Source organism: Perca flavescens, chromosome 24 (genome assembly GCF_004354835.1).
Source record: "Perca flavescens isolate YP-PL-M2 chromosome 24, PFLA_1.0, whole genome shotgun sequence".
NCBI lineage: Eukaryota > Metazoa > Chordata > Actinopteri > Perciformes > Percidae > Perca > Perca flavescens.
Window position 1 is genome coordinate 6,588,015 of NC_041354.1, and position 19,871 is coordinate 6,607,885.

At 41.6% G+C, this 19,871-nt stretch overlaps 2 protein-coding genes across 9 annotated transcripts in view; one reads left to right on the forward strand and one right to left on the reverse strand.

Annotated features, from left to right (window-relative positions):
- The window catches only part of LOC114550815 (metalloreductase STEAP3), a 160,421-nt gene that overhangs the window by 131,463 nt on the left and 9,087 nt on the right, over positions 1-19,871 (forward strand). For 2 of the 8 annotated variants that reach the window (XM_028571694.1, XM_028571698.1), the window contains exons 1-7: positions 12,296-12,412; positions 14,103-14,222; positions 14,904-14,960; positions 15,110-15,352; positions 16,293-16,559; positions 16,685-17,209; positions 17,335-17,496. In XM_028571694.1, the coding sequence (XP_028427495.1) occupies positions 15,125-15,352; positions 16,293-16,559; positions 16,685-17,209; positions 17,335-17,496 (1,182 nt within the window). In that variant the 5' untranslated portion in view covers positions 12,296-12,412; positions 14,103-14,222; positions 14,904-14,960; positions 15,110-15,124. Of the gene's footprint in view, positions 1-12,295; positions 12,413-14,102; positions 14,223-14,903; positions 14,961-15,109; positions 15,353-16,292; positions 16,560-16,684; positions 17,210-17,334; positions 17,497-19,871 lie in introns of those variants that run through there. The other 6 variants (XM_028571700.1, XM_028571701.1, XM_028571696.1 and 3 more) reach the window with 5 other exon arrangements.
- On the reverse strand, positions 6,004-8,001 carry LOC114550817 (complement C1q-like protein 2). The gene is made up of 2 exons (XM_028571706.1): positions 7,402-8,001; positions 6,004-6,764 (listed from the first exon to the last, which is right to left on the reverse strand). The coding sequence occupies exons 1-2, from the start codon at positions 7,999-8,001 to the stop codon at positions 6,585-6,587; spliced, it is 780 nt and encodes a 259-aa protein (XP_028427507.1). The 3' UTR covers positions 6,004-6,584.

Genomic DNA, 19,871 nt, shown 5'->3' on the forward strand with positions numbered 1-19,871 from the left:
TATCTTCATGAGCCTGGAAGCTTATTGCCTTTGCAAAAGCACCGACAACATTATATTATTTGCCAAATAAGCTTAATCCTGCGTATAAACCTCCCAGGAGTCATTTGTCTCTTTTGTATTATTTTATTTACTTCTATGAGGGAAAAAAGATGTTCCGTCATGTTTTTTTACTCCCTCACTGGATTCTTTTTCCTTCTCTATCACTCTCTTCTCTCTGTTCCCCACATCTTTCCCTCGTTTGGCCGATTAAACCACAAAAGAGATGTCATTTTCAGAGTGCGGACTGACAGATGAAGTGAGTCAGCATTTGGCTGAATCATTATCCAGAATATGAATACTGAAAATATATCCCACTGAAGCAAAATACGTATGAGTGTGTGTCAGTGTCGGTTTCTGTGTTTGCTGTGTATTGTTCAGGTTCGCCATGGAGACGTTTCGGGCATGTAGACAACTGACCTGTCACAATGAGATCTTTTTTTTCATATGCTAAATGGATAACTTACACTGCCATACATACAAATAATGAAAATATGTAGCAAAACATATTCATCATCCTCCATATACAGCCAAAAGTATACACTCCATTACAGGTAAATGTCCTGCACTCAAACTTTCACTGACGTAGAAGTAGAATTTCTATCAGCCAAATGTACTTAAAGTAATCAAAAGAAAAAGTATTCATTTTGCAGAAGGGCCTCCTGTCAGTGTTATATTATATTGATTATTATTGCTGGGGCATTAACATGTAAGAAGCATTTTAATGTTCCCAAAAAAGTTAGACTACCCTACCCCTATTCTGACCCCCTCTCTCCAGCTATACATTTCCGTACTGTCCCTAAAAACTCAGTGTATTCCTTGTAAAATGATCAAAAACAGTTTACCAGGTCATTGTTCCACTGTACACAGTCACATCTTTAATGCACCGGCTCCTCAGTTTTGCCTCCTTTCTTTTATTTTCCAGTTAGAATGTTCTCCTCTCCCAGCTCTGGGGTTTGCGAGCACACCGCCTTGAATAAGACTCATACAACGAACAAAAGAGGAAGATAAGCAGAAGGTTTTTAGGTGTCAGATTTGGCTTTCACCCTCCCTCCCGTCCCGTCCCTTCAGATGTCCCTCTTTATATTTTACTCATGCCACGCTGGCATTTGCATCTCAGGCATGAGCATTACTCATGGATCAATCATCGTGGGGAGAAAATCAGCGCGGTGAAAGAATGAGGAGAGGTTTTAAAAATGTCCCGGTGATTGACTGCCTGTGCAGAGAGCTTGTCGGCTGCAATTTGACATGTCGTTTCGGCAATCAGGCACTTTCTGAAATCAACTGAGGCAGGCTGCTTTTTACTGCTGGAGGCACACGTTTGGGCAGAACACTGGTGTGTTTGGGTATAATTAAATAGACTCTATATTCACTGGGTTTAATTGAAAAAAATCATAGTTTACTGGCATGTACAACAGGCAAATCACACATATAAAACCTTGCGACACATGCTGTCATTATTCTAGTATGCTCAGATTCCTGTCAAGCTGCATTCTCCTGAGCATAATGTTCAAAGTGTGTGTGTGTGTGTGTGTGTGTGTGTGTGTGTGTGTGTGTGTGTGTGTGTGTGTGTGTGTGTGTGTGTGTGTGTGTGTGTGTGTGTGTGTGTGTGTGTGAGAGGCCTTGTCCCACTTATCTCGTCCATCAGAGAATTTCACTACTCTGTCTGTCAGTCAGCAATCCCTCACCTAGACGAGGGGGATGGATGATCATCTATCGTGGTGTGTGTGTGTGTGTGTGTGTGTGTGTGTGTGTGTGTGTGTGTGTGTGTGTGTGTGTGTGTGTGTGTGTGTGTGTGTGTGTGAGCATCCGTCTGGCAGCCGGTGACACTCACTGCTGTTGATGTCTCAGTTGGTGTCAGCAGCTCCACTTTTCATCCTAAATGTGTCTGCAGCGGGGGCTGAGAGCCTTTACAAGACCATCATGTCTTTGAACTTCAACAGTTTAAAAGGCCTCTGCATGGTGACATCATCACTCCAGCTCACAACCTTTCCTGAACAATGATCATCTCAAACAGGAAGTGAGTCAAGCCTGGTTATAGCATAAAAATACAAACTACCTAAAGAACTTTAAAAAATGTCCAATCTAACCCTAACCCATCTTTTGACTTTATTTAACCATTGTATTTATTTACTGTATATCATCACCGAACAAAATAAATAAAAACCCCACCCCATCTGCCTCTGGCTGCAGGTTTGTGGTGCTCTTGTGTTCACATTGCGCCTTCCAGTCAAAAAGCATCTTTCCATTTGTTCAGCTGTTCTCATTCATCATGCTTCACTGTGATTGGCTCAGATGTTTCAGGATGAGACCAGTGATGGGACTGGCTGGCAGTGTATTTATTAATCACCCCACCCTCTGATCTATATTCCACTTTACCCAACCCTTTTGCACTTTGCGCTGCTGCACGTACTTGAACCAAAATTGCAAATGTGCTCGAAGACGTCCGCGCACTCAAGACCTACCACTTTGCACTCGTCGTTGCACTTGCACGATCAAATTAGGGCCCCAGTATATTTGGAAAACTAGGAAATTGGTGGAAACGGAAACAAAAAGAAAACCCAACTGTGTCAGATAAGGTCCATCAGGAAAAAAAGGTATAGAGAGTCAGTGCCAGGTTTATTTTTGCAGTTTGCACTACTGATAAATGCACAAAAAATGGAAAGTGGTGTAACACCTTGTTAATGTTTAAATCAATAGTAGGCTAAAACCACCCTATATTAAGTTACACATATTGCTTCAATGCAGAGCCCATAAATGTGTCTCTGTGGGTCATGCTCACTTCAAACTCGCCACCTCTATTGTAAAGAGTAGAGAAACCAAACCGAAACCATACAATCCTAAAGAAATCCAGAACACGTTCATATGCAAGGCGTACATATGCTAGGCTTTTACCATATATGCACATAAACGGTACCATTTTTGTCAACTGTGGGGACAACCTGTTTTTGTTGTCCTCGAGTAGCTGAAGAATAACACAGTCCCCTCTGAGGAAGACCAAGTTAGCTTATAGAGTGCAGGAAAATAAGCCAACACTTTAATAGAGGTTTATCTAACCAGACATGCTAATATTTGTTTTTCATGATTTCCATTTAAATTGACAGGGGTGGTGTGTAAACAGCTGTTTTGTGTGTGTTCCTGAGGGGATGGGATAAAAAGAAAAAAATCCGACACACACAAAACAGCCATCATCTTAATGAAGGCTTACAGCGATATTTGAGTCTGGTAAAGCATTTTCAAATCTTAATACAAGTTAATCAGAAGTGAAACACAGGAGCCGGCAGCCACTAGCTTCTATACCCAGTTTTACATGGCATGTTATTTATTAGAGGTGCACGACTGAGAAAATGTCACAATTTCGATTCAATATCGATTTTTAGGCTTGATTTTCGATTAAAAAAACGATTCATAGTATGTAAATGTAGTTATTGTTCCCATGTGATTGCAGTAGACACACAATTAAAAAATATATGAATCGATTTTGAATCGGTAGAGCTTGAATCGCGATTCAAATATGAATTGATTTTTTTTTGCACACCCCTGTTATTTATGTTTCCTGACCTTACCACACCATAACAACCATATTAGGACTCCTCTAAGCAGCATTTTGCTAGCAGTCTGGTGTCTCTTGCCACTAAGACATCTTGCTGTTTTTCAAAATAAAAGCAAAGTAACAGAAGGGATGGTTATAGCTGAGAGATGCATGTCACAAATTTTTATTTTAAATATATTACATATTCTTAAATGTAGTCTTATACAGCAGCTCCATGTAATGACTTAAAACTAGGACTGCAACTATTATTTTCCTTATCCATAAGGCTGCTTATTATTTTCTCAATTAATCTATTTAATTATTTAGTCTACGAAATGTCCAAAACAAGTGGGAAAAAATCATTTTATTTCAGAGCCCCGGGTGACATCTTTAAGTTCCTTGGTTTTGTCCGACCAACAGCCCAAAGCGCAAAGATATTCAGTTAAGCAGCATTATTATTTATTATCAAAATAGTTGCAGATTAATCTGAATCGATTAATAAACATATCATTTGTTGATTGGCATTTGCAACAAGTAGAATGTATACTCTGGAAGATTTTTTTGAACACTAGAATAAAGATGTCATGTACTTAATACAATAAAAAGTGGTTTTCAGTACAAAACAGCCCCGTCTGAGAGCAGAATGGTGTCGAGGCTCACTGACTAAAAAAATGTCTGCAAGCTACAGTGACACAAAGGACATTCAGGGAGGCACCTGGAACCTGTGAGCCAGAGTGCAGGACACTCTCTTGCCACAGTCTGTAGGCTACAATGCAATGCAACACATTCAGACAGGCGGCCTGTGAGACCAAATATGAACAGACAAATATATATATATATATATATATATATATATATATATATATATATATATATATATATATATAATATATATATATATATATATATAAAAGCAGATTGCTCGCAGAAACGTGGATCTGTCAGATTAAACAAACAACCCTTGGATTCACTTGAAGATTTTCACACAAACCAAAAACGTTTGTAACACAATATTTATTTGCATATATGACAACAAAATATAACCGAGTCAATAACGATGCGAGACATCCGTTTGTATCGTTCATGTGTGGTTATTGGGTTATTTAGTGAAACATTGAACACTACTCAAAGCACCATGATTTTGCTTGCTATAGATATCAAAATGGCCTAGACTTTTTTTGCATCTTATCTAATGCGTTTAGAATGTGTTCCACTGACCTTCGTCACGTCAGACAATTTTAACTGATCGTATCTTCTACCACAGGTTCAGCTTATCCAGTTAAGGTGCATGTCGGGTGAATTATGGAGAGAAAGGTGTACCTGTTGAAGTTGTTGCTCCCATTTTGCCATCAATACTGATGATGTGCTTACTTTTGGGCAATAAAAAAGACAAATGAAAGTAATTCATGTGGCCAGGGGCGTAGCACAAAATTCTGGGCCCTGTAGAAAGGCATTTTCTATGCGCCCCTCCCTGCATCCACAGCTATTCATTCTAGCATCTTTTTGGGCCCTCCTCACATGAGGGCCCTGGGTACTCAGTCCCCTTTTCCCCCCAGTCCGACGCCCCTGCATGTGGCTTTATGGGTCAGTATTTTAGCCCTGGTCGCACCAGAAAGTGGCACATCCTCGAATCTACGCAAAATATTTGGTTGGAGAAGCTTGATGACGTCTGTGAACTACTGTAACTCGCAAGCTAACTACTAATATGCTAGCCAGCCTGGAACATGCTAGCGCTAGTGAGTCACAAAAGCTTTCTGAGCTTCTCTGTGCTGTTTACTAACCTTAGCATTTTGTTCCAAGCTAGCTGGCTTACTCACTATCAGTCCCAAACGTGTTAACTTCGTCGCTAACAGGACAGTAAATTCACTGTTTAATGAAATGATGTATTGACTCCTGTCTCATAAGTCTCTGCGAAGCACGTCTCTTTTGTGAAACCGTTTATGCTCCAACAGAGGAGGTTCATTAAAAGTGGACGGTGCAACACCGCTAAGAAGCTGCTATAGCTTCCTCCATTTTGGACTCTTCGGCTTTCTGTTCCCTCAAACGTTTACTGTTGGCCAGTGGCGCTAAATGTCCACGCAAGTTGAACTTGACATGAAAAATTTATTTTACAACACGTCCTCATACCTAAACGACAGAATAGGTGGTTCGCAAATGACCACCAAAACGACATATGACTGTTCTATTCAACATTGTGAAACGGTCGCAAATTAAACACGTGGTTAACGTTGTGAAACAAAACTACTTGTTTAAGTTTAGGCAACACAACTACTTGGTTAGGTTTAGGAAAAGATCATGGTTCGGGTTAAAATAAGTATGTTTGTCATGTAACTTACTCCCGTAGGGTCAAATAAATCAGCGTTGATTTTTGGTTTCACACAGGACACGAACAGCCATCTTCTGAGGGAAAGTAAACTGTATTTGTTTGACCCATACCTCCTCCCAAAGCGGACTTAAATTTGTCCCTCTTTATACTATGTCGCCTGATTTCCGCCTTTGCTCCCGCCATAATTACTACGGCCAATAAAGGTTGCTGCCTGACAATAAACATAAATATGGGTCGTAAAACAAGCTGCATGCACAGACGATCTTTATTTTTTTGGTGAGGAAGGTCTGGTATTTACCCCGCAAAAGAATCCACTGATCATGGTGATTCCACTGAAGCTGCCATGAAATGTGTTGTGCTGGGGCTCATTTCCCCGAAAGCATTTTAGAAATGTGTTCACCTTCATTCAAAGGAACTTAAGAAATGTGATGCTTTCTCAGCGTGTACGGGTGTTACTGTAGGTCGGCAGTATTAAGATACATACTCTGATGACAGTAGAGCTGTTGACCTTAAGTTAAATCAAACACATATACAAAAGGTCTCTCACTAAATCAACAGAACATACAGTTGCAGATACGCCTGTGTGTCGTGGCACCTATCTTCAAAAGAGGAGAAACATATTGGACCATGTACTTCAATGGAAACAGTTTTTAGTGGTGATTACTGTCCATGGAACCTGCTGTGCTGCGTTTAGTCGGGGTATAAGATGAAGCCGGAGAAGGTGCTGTACTTGTTGTTGTTGCCTCCGTGAGCTTTGCCGCCGTCCAGTTTGACGTAGATCTCGTCTCCCGAGTCCAAGTGCAGCACGGCGCTGTTGCTGGCGTAGTCGTAGTTCTGGTCTGCATCTTGAGCTATGGCACTGGCTCGTACCTGGGGGGGGGGGCATTAGTTAATAACAGAATAGAAATAGAGACTGAGTAGAAAAGTTCATCTATGCCTGGAGGCAAAGTGAAACAGCAGTGGTGCAGCCTCAAAAATAGACACTCAAAGGGAAAAGGAATGCTGGGTAAATTAGGTTAAAACCACTACTAACCATTATAGAATAATGATACATAATAGTAGGCTATAAAATAAAGATTTGATCCAGACACTTTTTGAATTGAATCCCCTTGCAGCATCTATAATGAACACTGATAATGCTAAGACTCCTATCTGAACCCTCATGCAGCTGGAGCCGTTAACATCTGCAGGAAGCACTCATTCAAACAGGGTTTACACACACAAACAGAGCATGCACACTGAGAATATGCAGTTATATAAGTCATGTTAAGGAGAATAACAGCCGATATTGTGTGCTTTTTTTAGCTGCATATCTCAGTTGATTTACGGAGTAGGCTAGGCTATGATAGTCTCTATTTAAAAAAAAAAATTGACCAATTTGTCCTTCTTTTCTTTTGTAAGTGGAAATGTTCCATTAGGTGTTTTTACAAGCAAGTCAAAGTGTGGAATTGGGTTCAAACTGATGGTCGTCATTATTCTTCCTATTGATGTATAGGTCTAATCTTACCTGTCCGTTTTTGCACAGGTCGGCCCACATGCTGGTCCCGTCTCCTCCCCGCATCAACACATGGTAGGTGAAGAAATAGATCCCGGACACATGGCAGGTGAACTTCCCGGTGCTCGCATCGTACTGGTTCCCCACGTTTGTGATCACGTCGTCAAACTTTAAAACCTCGTATCCCTCATGTGGGTTCTTCAGACCGACGTAGAAAGCGATCCTCAAACTGTTGGCCGTGGAGTTCACACCGTCCGTCTCGCCGTTCTCGGACCCAACAGGTCCGGTTACCGCGGGGAAGGCGAGTTTACCGTTGCCGCGCTCACCCGGTGGCCCCCTCGGACCCGGGGGTCCTGGTTCTCCCGGCGGTCCCCTAGATCCCGGTTTACCCGGTCGCCCCGGCTCCCCGCGGCTCCCCTGCGCCATCGGCGGCTGCGGAGCGATACCGTTTACGTTCTGGATCACCTCCATGGCGGTGGCGCCTCCCGGTTTTGGGGTGTACGGGTCGCAAACCATCCGACAGGTGCCCATCATTTCGTAGTAATGAGCGGAGGTGTCCGAGGTGCGGAGCAGCAGTAACGGGACAGCGACGGCCAGAGCCAGCAGGAGCATCGCGGCGGCGGTCAGCACAAGGACCAGCCAGCACTTCCTCCGCGCGGCTCGGGGACGAAAGGACGAGATGAAACCCGCGGAGCCGCTCTGGGGGGGAATTGTGACGGAGGACAGGGGGGTCTTTTAGGACGACAAAAAGAAAAGGAGATTACGTTAATTGAGCGCGCATCCCTGGTCCCAGCTGTTCTAATTGGTGGCTTGGAGCCCCTGGGCAGCGGCTGCGACCGGGGAGCGGGTGCGCGTCCTGGCTGGATGGATAGTTGCGCGCGGACAGCGGCGTCCAGCTGCAGCCAGCTGTCAAAGTTACTGAGGCTAAGAGCGGAAGAAACGGGATAGGGCCTTCAAATTAAAAGTAGATTAAGGACGGGTTGAGCTTACGAAAAGAGAAAATATGTAAAAATAAAATAAAAACAGACATCAGTTAAGTTTAAAATTGGAAACTATGGTGTTAAATATGCACGTGCAGATCAGAACCAAAACTGCATTTCTAATAAGCATTAGGATCTGACAGGGGTGTAGTCTGGGCCCTGTAGAAAGGCATTCTCTATGGGCCCCTCCCCACATTGACAGCTATTCATTTTAGCATTTGTTTTTGGGCCCTCCTCACATGAGGGCCCTGGGTACTCAGTCCCCTTTCCCGACACCCCTGGGATATAAGGCTGCACTGTCTGGGCCACATTTATCATGTCTGCCATATACTTTGCAGTTATATGTCCCCATGCCAGTACATTTACTCAAGTAGGCTACAGTATAGTGCAATTTTGAGCAATTATGTCAATCAATCAATCAATCAATTATTATTGAGTAATTGTACGCTTGAGTACATTTTGCATTCATTTCTATTCCACTACAATAGAGAGGGTCAATTTGTACTTTTCACTGTACTACATGTGGCTTATTTGACAGTTATTAAGTAGGATCTTTGCAAAATTAATATTTTAAACAAAACATATGATCATTTTATAATACATGATACGTTGTGATGGATTAAACTAGTCAAGAGCATGAAGCATTTAAATTGAGCTGCAACTCTTATCAACTGCAACCAGGGTTCAAAACCAGCACCATTTAGCAGCCAAATGCTGGTAAAACGCAAGTGGCTGCTGGATTCACTTCACTCACCACACAGTGGTAATCTACTGTTGTCCACTAGCCATTTGGCTGGTGGACAGCAAGTTAATTTTGAACCCTGACTGCCACATGAAAGTACTGTGCATCATTAATAATGATTCAAGTAAATAACACTGACGGGGACCAGATACTGCATAATTCTGTATAAGTAATGTTTCTGTACTTAAGTAAAACTTTGAATGCAAGACTTTTACTCTTTAGTTTTACCACTGCATCAGGCTAACCACCAAATCCAATTTCAGCAAACATAATTATTAGACAAAAAAAAATCAGATTGCCAACAACAGTTTTATTTTTAAATGTGCAACAGGAAGTCCTCTATTTTGGTTTGACTGACTTGACAGTGGACCAGGTACCGCCTGTGCGTAAAGTTTAAAGTCTGCACAGTTATTATTCAAGATGTCACTAAACATTTATTCATTAATATGTATAGAAAAAAGATCTCAATCTTACACTTGAATGTATCAATCCATGCGTATACACATAACCTTAAAATGCCAAATGATTGCACATTTATCTCACAAATCTCAACGGTATCCTATAGAGCTCTTTATGTGTGCATTCTTATAGGTGGAATATAGAGGCCAAAATTACCATGCAGTTTATTCACACAATCCCCTTTTGGAAATTATGGTTTTAGAAAGAGATCCATACATTTTTCAGGTACATGATCAGGGATTTGGATTTATGTCCAACCCATCTAAGATATAATAATAAGTCAGAGTTGAAAATGTATTTGTTTTCAAATCTTTTTGGGTCACATCCAATAGACTCCCCAAATCAACAGAAATTAATTAAAAATGGCAAGAATTTGTATTATAAATTGAGTTTGACAAAAATAAAGGTCAAAGTCATGTTTAAAGTTGTGATAACAGCAAGGGGGTCTTTTCAAAGTCAGAACCAATAGCTGAAGGCAGGTTCACTATAGTGACATCAGATGACCAACTGCACACATACACACATGCAGACAGAGGGGGAGCAAGAAAACCAGACGAGGTGGGGGGAGGGGCAAATAACATATGCAGGAAATGGACCCGAGATGTCTGACGGCTGTCGACACCTTTAGCTCCGAGCTCCCCAGCTGAAGGGACATATTTGATGTCTTGTTTCGCGAGGTTGAGCACCACAGGCCTTGAATTTCAATTCGCCAGCAAATTAAAATTCTTCTTGTGCACAGACAATCATTGCTCTATTGCATACAGATTTGTCTTAAATACATCTTTAGCCTCTTTTGTTTCTTTACCGGTGAGGCCACTGTACACTTGTCTTGTGTGGTTTGAGAGCACAGCTGCTGAATAAGACTGCTATTAATGCCTCCCATTGGTTATTTCCAAATACTGCAAGCTTTTGAGACACTTGATAAAGAGAGACTTTGCTTATTGGAAATAAAATCTATTTATTTTGTCCTAAAGCTAAAAAATTCCCCACGAAGGAGCTGAAATACTTCAAAAGTGCAGGTTGGGAACTAAGCACCCGGAATTAGCGCACAGGCCCCACATTCACAACAGAGGCTTTAGAGCTCAAGGCGATGCTGAAAAATCTTCAGAGGCCAGAGACAAGGCTTAGCTGAAGCCCTACGGTCACACTGCAGAAGCCTACTCCCCCCCCCACTCCCCCTTTACACCCCCTAAGCAATTTCAACTTGTGCTCAGCTCAGCTTTAACTCCCCAGGACACGGCTCCAGGCGGGCTGCTCATGTCTGAAGGTGAGAAAGAGCACGACAAGTCACGAGAGCTCGGTCCAAAATGAAATTGAGGGTTTAAATTTGAGGACAGTCCTGGCAGAGCTGGGAAATTCAATTAGGAATTGTCTTCTACCGCAAAAGACGCAAGAATCATCTGCAAAACAAAAACCCTGAAAGTAAGTACGCAGAACACAGAGAACATTGTGCTCCCCGACTCTGCTACGTACATGACTGCAGAAATGACCTTTACTCAGGATTAGTACAGTGAACTGTATCTGTAGGCTATGGTAAACCATGCACGGCACACTGTCCACATTATGCACTGCAGCTGCTGAGATTCTCCTACCCCGCGGCGCTGCCGTGCTTTTAATCATACTGCATGTTAGTGGACTGCTGTGTCACGAACCATACGGTGATACAAATGAGTCAGTCCATCATTAGCTGCCTTTAGACTTTAATTTAGTGAAATCATAGAAATATTAACAGTAAAAATATACTTGAAGTTAGAATCTTTAAGATTTCCATGACATATAACCCTGTTATTCTTTCTACAATACCCATCAAATGGATTTACATTCAGTTCGTATCTCTCTGTGTAGTTGTTTTTTTGGAAGTGGCGGAGTCCGCCATTCCCGTTCTGGAGTAAGATTGCTTAGTTAAGCATGAGGCATTCACAGGAAAGGGTATCCAAAGTATTATGGCAGAGAGTTGCCCTTTTTATAGTACTATATGATTAATCTTATTAAAATGATTGATGCATAAACAGGCAAGTATCATTTTAGTGTTGTGGCTTGTCGAGCAGGATGTCATTTTAACTACTGAACATACTGTTAAGTCCGTTGATTGAAGATAGGAAAAACTGGCAGCAGATGAAAACATCAGATGTGTTTGGAGCGATGAGTCACCTTCCTCTCATTAATACCAAAAACAAATGTCATATTTCCATCAAATTTTCTACATCTCTATGTTTGTTTGGCGTTTGACTGCCACTCTTGATTATGTCATCTTGTTGCACCCTGTTCTTCAGCAGTGGTTTAATGGCACTCCACTGTAGAGTTAGTGCAACCAACCATTTATCTTGATGTTTCCAACTCCTAATATTTACATAACAGTAGTGGATGGAAATGTGCAGCCATTTTACATTTTCTTTCGCAGATTTTCTGGAAATCTGTTTCAAATTTGTTAAAGTGTACTAAGGATTTAAGGTAACGTTAGTTTTAACACGCTGATTCCATGACTCAGATATTATTGCAGATAGTAAGGAACTCCATGAGCTCATTTACTTGTTCATCAGTTGTTAGAGTCCCCTGGAAACTCCTTTTGATGTGTAACTCAGTTTCATTTTTGTTGTGTGCAACTTGCAGTGTTTCATCATCTGCTTGTGTTTTGTGTATTTGCAGGCGTTTCCTTTAGTTGCAGGTTCTCTGAAGTCATAAACCTACCCTCGCCTGATGGAAAGACTTGAATCACTATGATTTTACTTCAGAATGAATTATAGGTGAAACGGTGTCATTACATCCATTTGGGAATAGCAAAACATACTGTACTGTATTCACTCAATGTGGGAAACCTTCACTGAGCCACAACAATACAGCGGTAAGAATTTGCAACATCAGCTCCTGTCTTAACATGTGTCCCTAATCCCTGATGAAAAGCATTGAAGACACCTCCGCTCTTGAAAGCACAGAAACAAATGTCTTCCTCCATGTAACATTTTGACAGTGAAGCCCTGTCAGATGGTAACATGGCTGTACCTGCCCACCTCAGGCTAACCGTTTATGACTGTGCCTTTACTTCTCTGGCACAATATTTCCCATCCAACTCTCTAATTGCTGGGTTAATAATAATCTATGAACCTGAAATGAGGAGGCTGCAGGAAAGGTTACGATACCTTGCTGTATGCTCATTTTCTCATCACATTTTCAATCCACGTCATCAGGCTTGTTTTAGGGAGAGTAGTAAACTGAAAAGCTGTCCCCACTGGATAACCTCAACGGTTTGACTTGTAAGAATAATGGCTTACCACACCCACCAGGAGACACCAGTAATCGATACCTATGAATGAAAAATCTCAAACTCCATTGTGTACGTCAAGGACTGTAACCTTAAGCGTTGTAAACAAACATGAGGTCATGGCTGAGGGAGAGTGAAAGAGAGGGTGGCATGCATGCACTGTGTACACGCGCTTGTGTGTACGTGGTGACACTGATGCAGCGCTGCGAGCCAGGGGGGTTCAACCTTTTGCAAGTGGCAAAGGCAGAGATGATGAAGTCATGTTGACAGTGTGTGACCCGCGGTGAGACTTCTTTTTAACACGATTTTGTTTTTGCTTTTTGGTTCTAATCCCAAGGCCAGTTTATCAAATACGCCAACAGACGCAGATGGAGTAAAGGGAACCTACTATTAAAGGGGCGCTATGCAGTTTGGGCCATTTCTCTGTTCCTCCGACAATGCTTTCCTAGCTTTCTGCTTCTTTTTTTGCCGGCTCAGCCATGACGATACAACGGTGTGAAAAACACCATTGCTACCTTGTTAGCCGGTTCCTGAATGGGTTTATGTGTGCAGTGCCGTGAAGCAATTCGTTACATCGCGAGACCTGATATTACGCCATACTTCTGACGCTGAGGCCGGCGGCTCCCCGGCCAAAAGTTGCAAGGGTGGTTTTTCCTCTCACAGGCTCTAGGGGGGAGCGAGACGAACTCCATTCAACCCGAAAATAGTCATATAACCATTCCAATGAGCTGTTCAGTTAAGGTAAATTAAGCTAAAAAAAAACCTGCATAGTTCCCCTTTAAATCTCTAGTCTCTAATGAGACAATATGAAAATGATTACATTTGTCTTCTTTTCATTTTCCAACAGAATACAATGCGGTGTGAAAAACCCAATTAAACCATTGTTATAACAGAAAGAAGAGCAAGAGTTAACAGACGCAATTATTTGCAGGCACAATGCTTACCACTTTCGCCATCTACGTTTAGTGTGTTAGCATGCTGACCATAGTGAATCCCCTAGAATATAGAATATCCCCTTTTAATAATGTGGGTTGTAGGCTACACATAACTGCAGCCTGTATAAAGAGCTTGTGTCACTTTTCCCCCTTCCTGTAAAGCACTCTGTAACCACTGTTTTTTTTAAAAGTGCTATTTGTGTTCTTGTTGTAATGTGAACAGTCTATTATGTGGCTTCTGAATCGATTCTTAGATCATATTCATTGTATTTTCTACATTTGAGGAGCCCAGTGCTCTCTCTTTCTCACTCGGTTTTATCTTCTGCACACACGTGGAGGCGTGGCAGGGGCGGGGCTTTGGCTGCTGCGTCATCTTATCAGGAAGAAACGCATCAGTTTACAGCGAGCGGAGAAGCGGGCTGAGAAAGTACCTGAAAGTAGGTAAAAAAAACATCGCTGTAAGTACCAACAGAAGCTACATTATGTCATGTAATCCATTACTTGATCCAAATGTACACTGTGCGTTTTCCTTCGTCGTCCTGTGAATCGGGAGAGCAACTTTATTCGGAGGTTAAATCTACGAGTTCAGTCAAGGACAACAAGCATGGTGGCGTCTGAAGTTTTTCTGTTATGAAGAGAATATCAATATGGATTTCTTGCAATTTAATGTTGTATTGCTAGTAGGTCGGCTTTAATAAATGGTACAACGTTACTTGAAACGGTTTCTGAAGAGTCGCGGCTTTCTGGTAAATTCGGCACATAGCTTGATAATGCAGCACTTTTGTAAAATGTACAATTTACTATTTCCACTGCTAACGTAACCTATCTCACGTTAAGGGTGTATCGAACTTAACAGCGGAGTTCAGAATGAAGTTTTGCATGATTGGCAGAGTTCTTTGTTAAACCTGCGTGGTTTTTATTATATTAACATTTTGGTATGTCATTTATGAGCCATCTGGATAGTTACAGAGTTGGCTGTTACAGTCTTCAGGGTGTGTAATATCCTTTTAATTCTATTATTCGGATACAACGATGATGGGAATCCTAATAGCATCATAATGGCAGATAGAACTGCATTTAATACTGCATGTTTTACATATTGTATTACTACTACTAATAATGATTACTTTTTATTGTAGGTCCCATGCTGGATGAAAAAGCAAGCCTCTAAGGTCTAGCCCTAACAATCTCTAGCTGTAAGTAAATAAGTAAATATTAACATCTTAATGACTAATGAAAAGTGTTTTGCTTTTTATTCTCCTTTTCTATTTCTTGCATTTTAGTTGAGGTAATATGGGTGTAAATAAACATAAACCTAGTTAATGGCCATTTCTCTTCTCTCTAGGTTTGTCAGTGCATTATGCCTGATGAGATGTCAAGGCCTTTAATCCGAGGCAGAGGTGAAGGAGGAGGCTCCAGACATCTTGAAGCCTCCATGTCTGAAGCTGGCACTCCAGTTATTGGCATTCTGGGTACGGGCGACTTCTCCCGCTCGTTGGCTAGGAGGCTGGTGGCCTCTGGTTACCAAGTAGTGGTGGGGAGTCGAAACCCCAAACGCTGTGCGGCTTTGTTCCCTGAAGAGGCCGAGGTGACACACACACACAGTGACACTGACACTGACATTCACACTCACCATGTAATTGGTGTTTTTGTTTTTCTCCTGATGGTGATAATTATAGGTTTACTCTGACTTTATCCACAAGGCATAACAACTGTTGTTACTATCCTGAATAGATGCCTAATCTGAGTCTGAGTCGGTTGTGGTATGGGAACAGAAGAACGCAGTTTATCCGACATTTTTAGAGTTTCAACTTCTATTGTCAGACTGTCAGCATTGGCGAATTAATCCACAAGGATTCTTATAAGTGCATTTTTTGTCAGTCAGCATCAGATAATTATATGATATTGACATCTTCAAAAGATAAATATATTCCTAGCCATTTGAATGAAAATGTGATGAAGTTTATTCTAATTTGCTGGCCACTTATTTAGTTGATCACACAATCCACATCGATATATGAGGCTAGATATTGTCTTAAATTTTGGATATAGTGATACATAGATATAAAATGTAGTGATACGACACAAGTGTTGTGTTTTCCTTGTTTTAGGTGATGTCATTTTTTGAACTTACCAGACTGGTCTAGCTGTTTTATTATTTGAATTTACCCACTTAGTCATTATATCAACATTATTGGTGATTATTTATCAAAACTCTCATTGTGTTAATATTTAGTGAAAGCATCAATAGTCACACTATACACTACAATATTTCCACAAAATCAACCTCAATGTAAGTTTGGCTCATTTAAAGCTAATGTACTTGCACTTACGTCTTGCTGTGCTGAGTTTGTACCTTCAAGGTTGAAAGCACTTAATTGGAAGTCGCTTTTTGATAAAAGCGTCAGCTAAATGACATGTAATGTAAAAATGTAATGATGTATTTGGTCAAAAATATCGTGATATTAGTTTTTTCATATTGCCCAGCTCTAATGTGAAGTATAACCATTTCTATCTTTGTCTTCCAGGTGACCTCCCAGATGGAGGCAGCCAGCCAGGCAGACCTGGTCTTTATCGCTGTGTTCCCCGAGCACCACTCCACGCTGCTGGACCTGAAGCCGACACTAGCTGGAAAGACACTGGTGGATGTCAGCAATGCTTTGAGAATCAACCAAGACGGGCCTTCGAATGCCGAACAGCTGGCCGACCTGTTTCCAGAGAGTTCTGTAGTCAAAGGGTTTAACACCATATCAGCCTGGACGCTCCAGATGGGACCTCGGGATGGAAGCAGGCAGGTAGGTAGATTCACGGAGGCCCAGTGAAGCTTCTGACTTCAGATGAAATGTTTCCTGAAAGAAAAGAGGATGGAGGAGTCCAGATTTAGGGACTCTCTGAACTCAACCTCATCTTTTTTTTCCAGATTTTGCTGTGCAGTAACAGTAGCAAGGCCAAGACCTCGGTGATGCAGCTCTGTCGCAGAATGGGCTTCGTCCCCATCGATATGGGCCTCCTCTCCTCTTCTCTGGAGATCGAAAACCTCCCCCTCTATCTATTCCCCTCCTGGCGCATCCCAGTCCTCTGCACCCTGTCCCTGTTCATCTTCTTCTACACGTACAACTTCCTTCGGGACGTCCTGCAGCCCTACGTCACAGCGCGCAAGAGTGTTTTCTACAAAATGCCCATCGAGACCGTTAACGTCACTCTTCCCTCCGTGGCCTTGGTGATGTTGGCGCTGGTCTACCTGCCTGGTGTGTGCGCCGCTTTCCTCCAGCTGTGGTCGGGCACCAAGTACAACCGCTTTCCTAATTGGCTGGACCGGTGGCTAACCAGGAGGAAGCAGCTTGGACTGTGTAGCTTCCTGTGTGCAGTTCTACACGCCATCTACAGTCTGTGCCTCCCCATGAGGAAGTCTGCCCGCTTCACTCTGCTCAGCACTTTTAAACAGGTGATAGAAAGAAGCAGAGGAATGTTTTACACTCTCATATAAACGCTGATTGTCGCAACAGTGTAGTATGTGCAAAACACTCAACCCTGGACACAGGATTTAGTTGTTTATTGTGTGATGTCCAGGTGAAGGAGGGGGAGGACGTTTGGATTGACGAGGAGGTGTGGAGGATGGAGCTGTACCTATCAGTGGGCATCATGGCCCTCGGGCTGCTCTCTCTGCTGGCTGTCACCTCGCTGCCCTCGGTGGCCAACACTGTCAACTGGAGGGAGTTCAGTTTCATACAGGTGCACACACGCGCGCGCGCACACACACACACACACACACACACACACACACACACACACACACACACACACACACAGTACAGGACACACCTTCTCATTCAATGTGTTTCTTTATTTTCATGACTATTTACATTGTAGATTTTCACTGAAGGCATCAAAACTATGAATGAACACATATGGAATTATGTACTTAACAAAAAAGTGTGAAATAACTGAAAACATGTCTTATATTTTAGATTCCTCAAAGTAGCCACCCTTTGCTTTTTTTGATAACTCTGCAAACCCTTCTCTCAATGAGCTTCATGAGGTAGTCACCTGAAATGGTTTTCACTTCACAGGTGTGCCTTGTCAGGGTTAATTAGTGGAAGTTTTTCCCTTATTAATAAAAAAGCAAAGGGTGGCTACTTTGAAGAATCTAAAATATAAGACATGTTTTCAGTTATTTCACACTTTTTTGTTAAGTACATAATTCCATATGTGTTCATTCATAGTTTTGATGCCTTCAGTGAGAATCTACAATGTAAATAGTCATGAAAATAAAAAGGATACGCATTGAATAAGAAGGTGTGTACTGTGTGTGTATGTATGTATGTATGTATGTATGTATGTATGTATGTATGTATATATATATATATATGTGTATGTGTGTGTATATATGTGTATATATATATATATATATATACTGCAACATGGATGGGTTTCTATTCTTCTTGGATGCAGGGTAACAGACAGAATTAATATGGAATGATGGCCAAAGATTGACAGACAGTTATGACACATAAACATGCAGGCAGAATTAGGCATCACGCTGATGTGTGACAGACGCACACTAGGTGTCCTACATGCTCACATGGCACATACAAACACTGTGTTGGCCCAGTTTTGGCATTAAACTTGGGCTGTGACAAACCATCAGGAGTGTTGTGACTAGGTACACACACACACACACACACACACACACACACACACACACACACACACACTCCTCTCCTCTTTAACTTCCCCCATCGTGGCCTCCATTTCTCCAGGACTCGTGGTCCGTCGGTGCTGCTTTTCCCTTTCATCTTTCCGTTCAACTAATCCGGTGGCTGTCAGATTAGTCATGTGCGGACAGCCGGAGCAATAAAAAAAGCAACTTTCTGCCCAACCCATCGTGTGTGTGTGTGTGTGTGTGTGTGTGTGTGTGTGTGTGTGTGTGTGTGTGTGTGTGTGTGTGTGTGTGTGTGTGTGTGTGTGTGTGTGTGTGTGTGTGTGTGTGTGTGTGTGTGTGTGTGTGTGTGTGTGTGTGTGTGTGTGTGTGTGTGTGTGTGTGTGTGTGTGTGTGTGTGTGTGTGTGTGTGTGTGTGTGTGAGATACATGATTTACCACAATTACACAATAATGGTTCTTTGGGTTTAGTCCCTAAAGGCAGAACATTGTCCACATGACCTGTATGTGTTTTGATTATTATTATTTTTTTTAAGTTCAGCAAATTGATAATAAGAAAAATGAGCCACAGCATTTGTTAAATACTCTAAGCCAGAGATGTGTTGAGATGGTGTCCGACTCATTGTATTTCAGCAGTTTCTCATTAAAAAGTAAGTAGAACATGGTGACCACGCATTAACTGTCCCCTCTGTAATGTTACAGTACAAGACACCTCTTTTTTTTTTTTTTTTTTTTGTCCCGTTACTGATCCTCATTATGTAAGACATGAGGTCCAGTTGAAGTCTCTACTTATAATGCTCATAATCACTTCTTGCTGTGCTCTTTGTTACACCAGAGAAAATAATAGGGTTCAGTAAAGTGCAGCAGGACGTGCTGACAGTCCCAAGACTTAGATTTCCCTATGTAAGTCCATGTAACAATGATGATGCAGGATGACATCATCAAACTGTCAGGCCATATGACTTCATGTTTACAGCTCTTGGTTCGTATGTAGAAAGTGTGTGAACAAAAACCAGACAAGAACTACAAGGCAACAATGTATAATTTCACTGTAAAAATCACATAATTTCATTTCAATATTTTTATTTTTTATTTTGAGGAAAAAATTATTAGTATAGCATTTTTTTGTTATTGTGATTATTTACAAGAAAAAACATAACAATGCAAACAGTGGTCTCTACATTACATAAAATAAAACTCATCATATGACAAGTTTTACTTTACAGAAATGGCAAATATGTGCGGTGGATTAGTCTCAAGTAATGCCATAATCTTAGACTGGCAGAGCAAATCAGTGAATTAAGTGTTCCAGGCTCACAGAAATATAAGAAGAAGAAGACTGGCGATTTGCTATATTTCTGGTATCGTCATCAAAATCCACAAACAGACCAAAACCAACAATACTTTCCGACTCCATAACTGTCTGTTGCTCTCAGTCCCAACTGAGG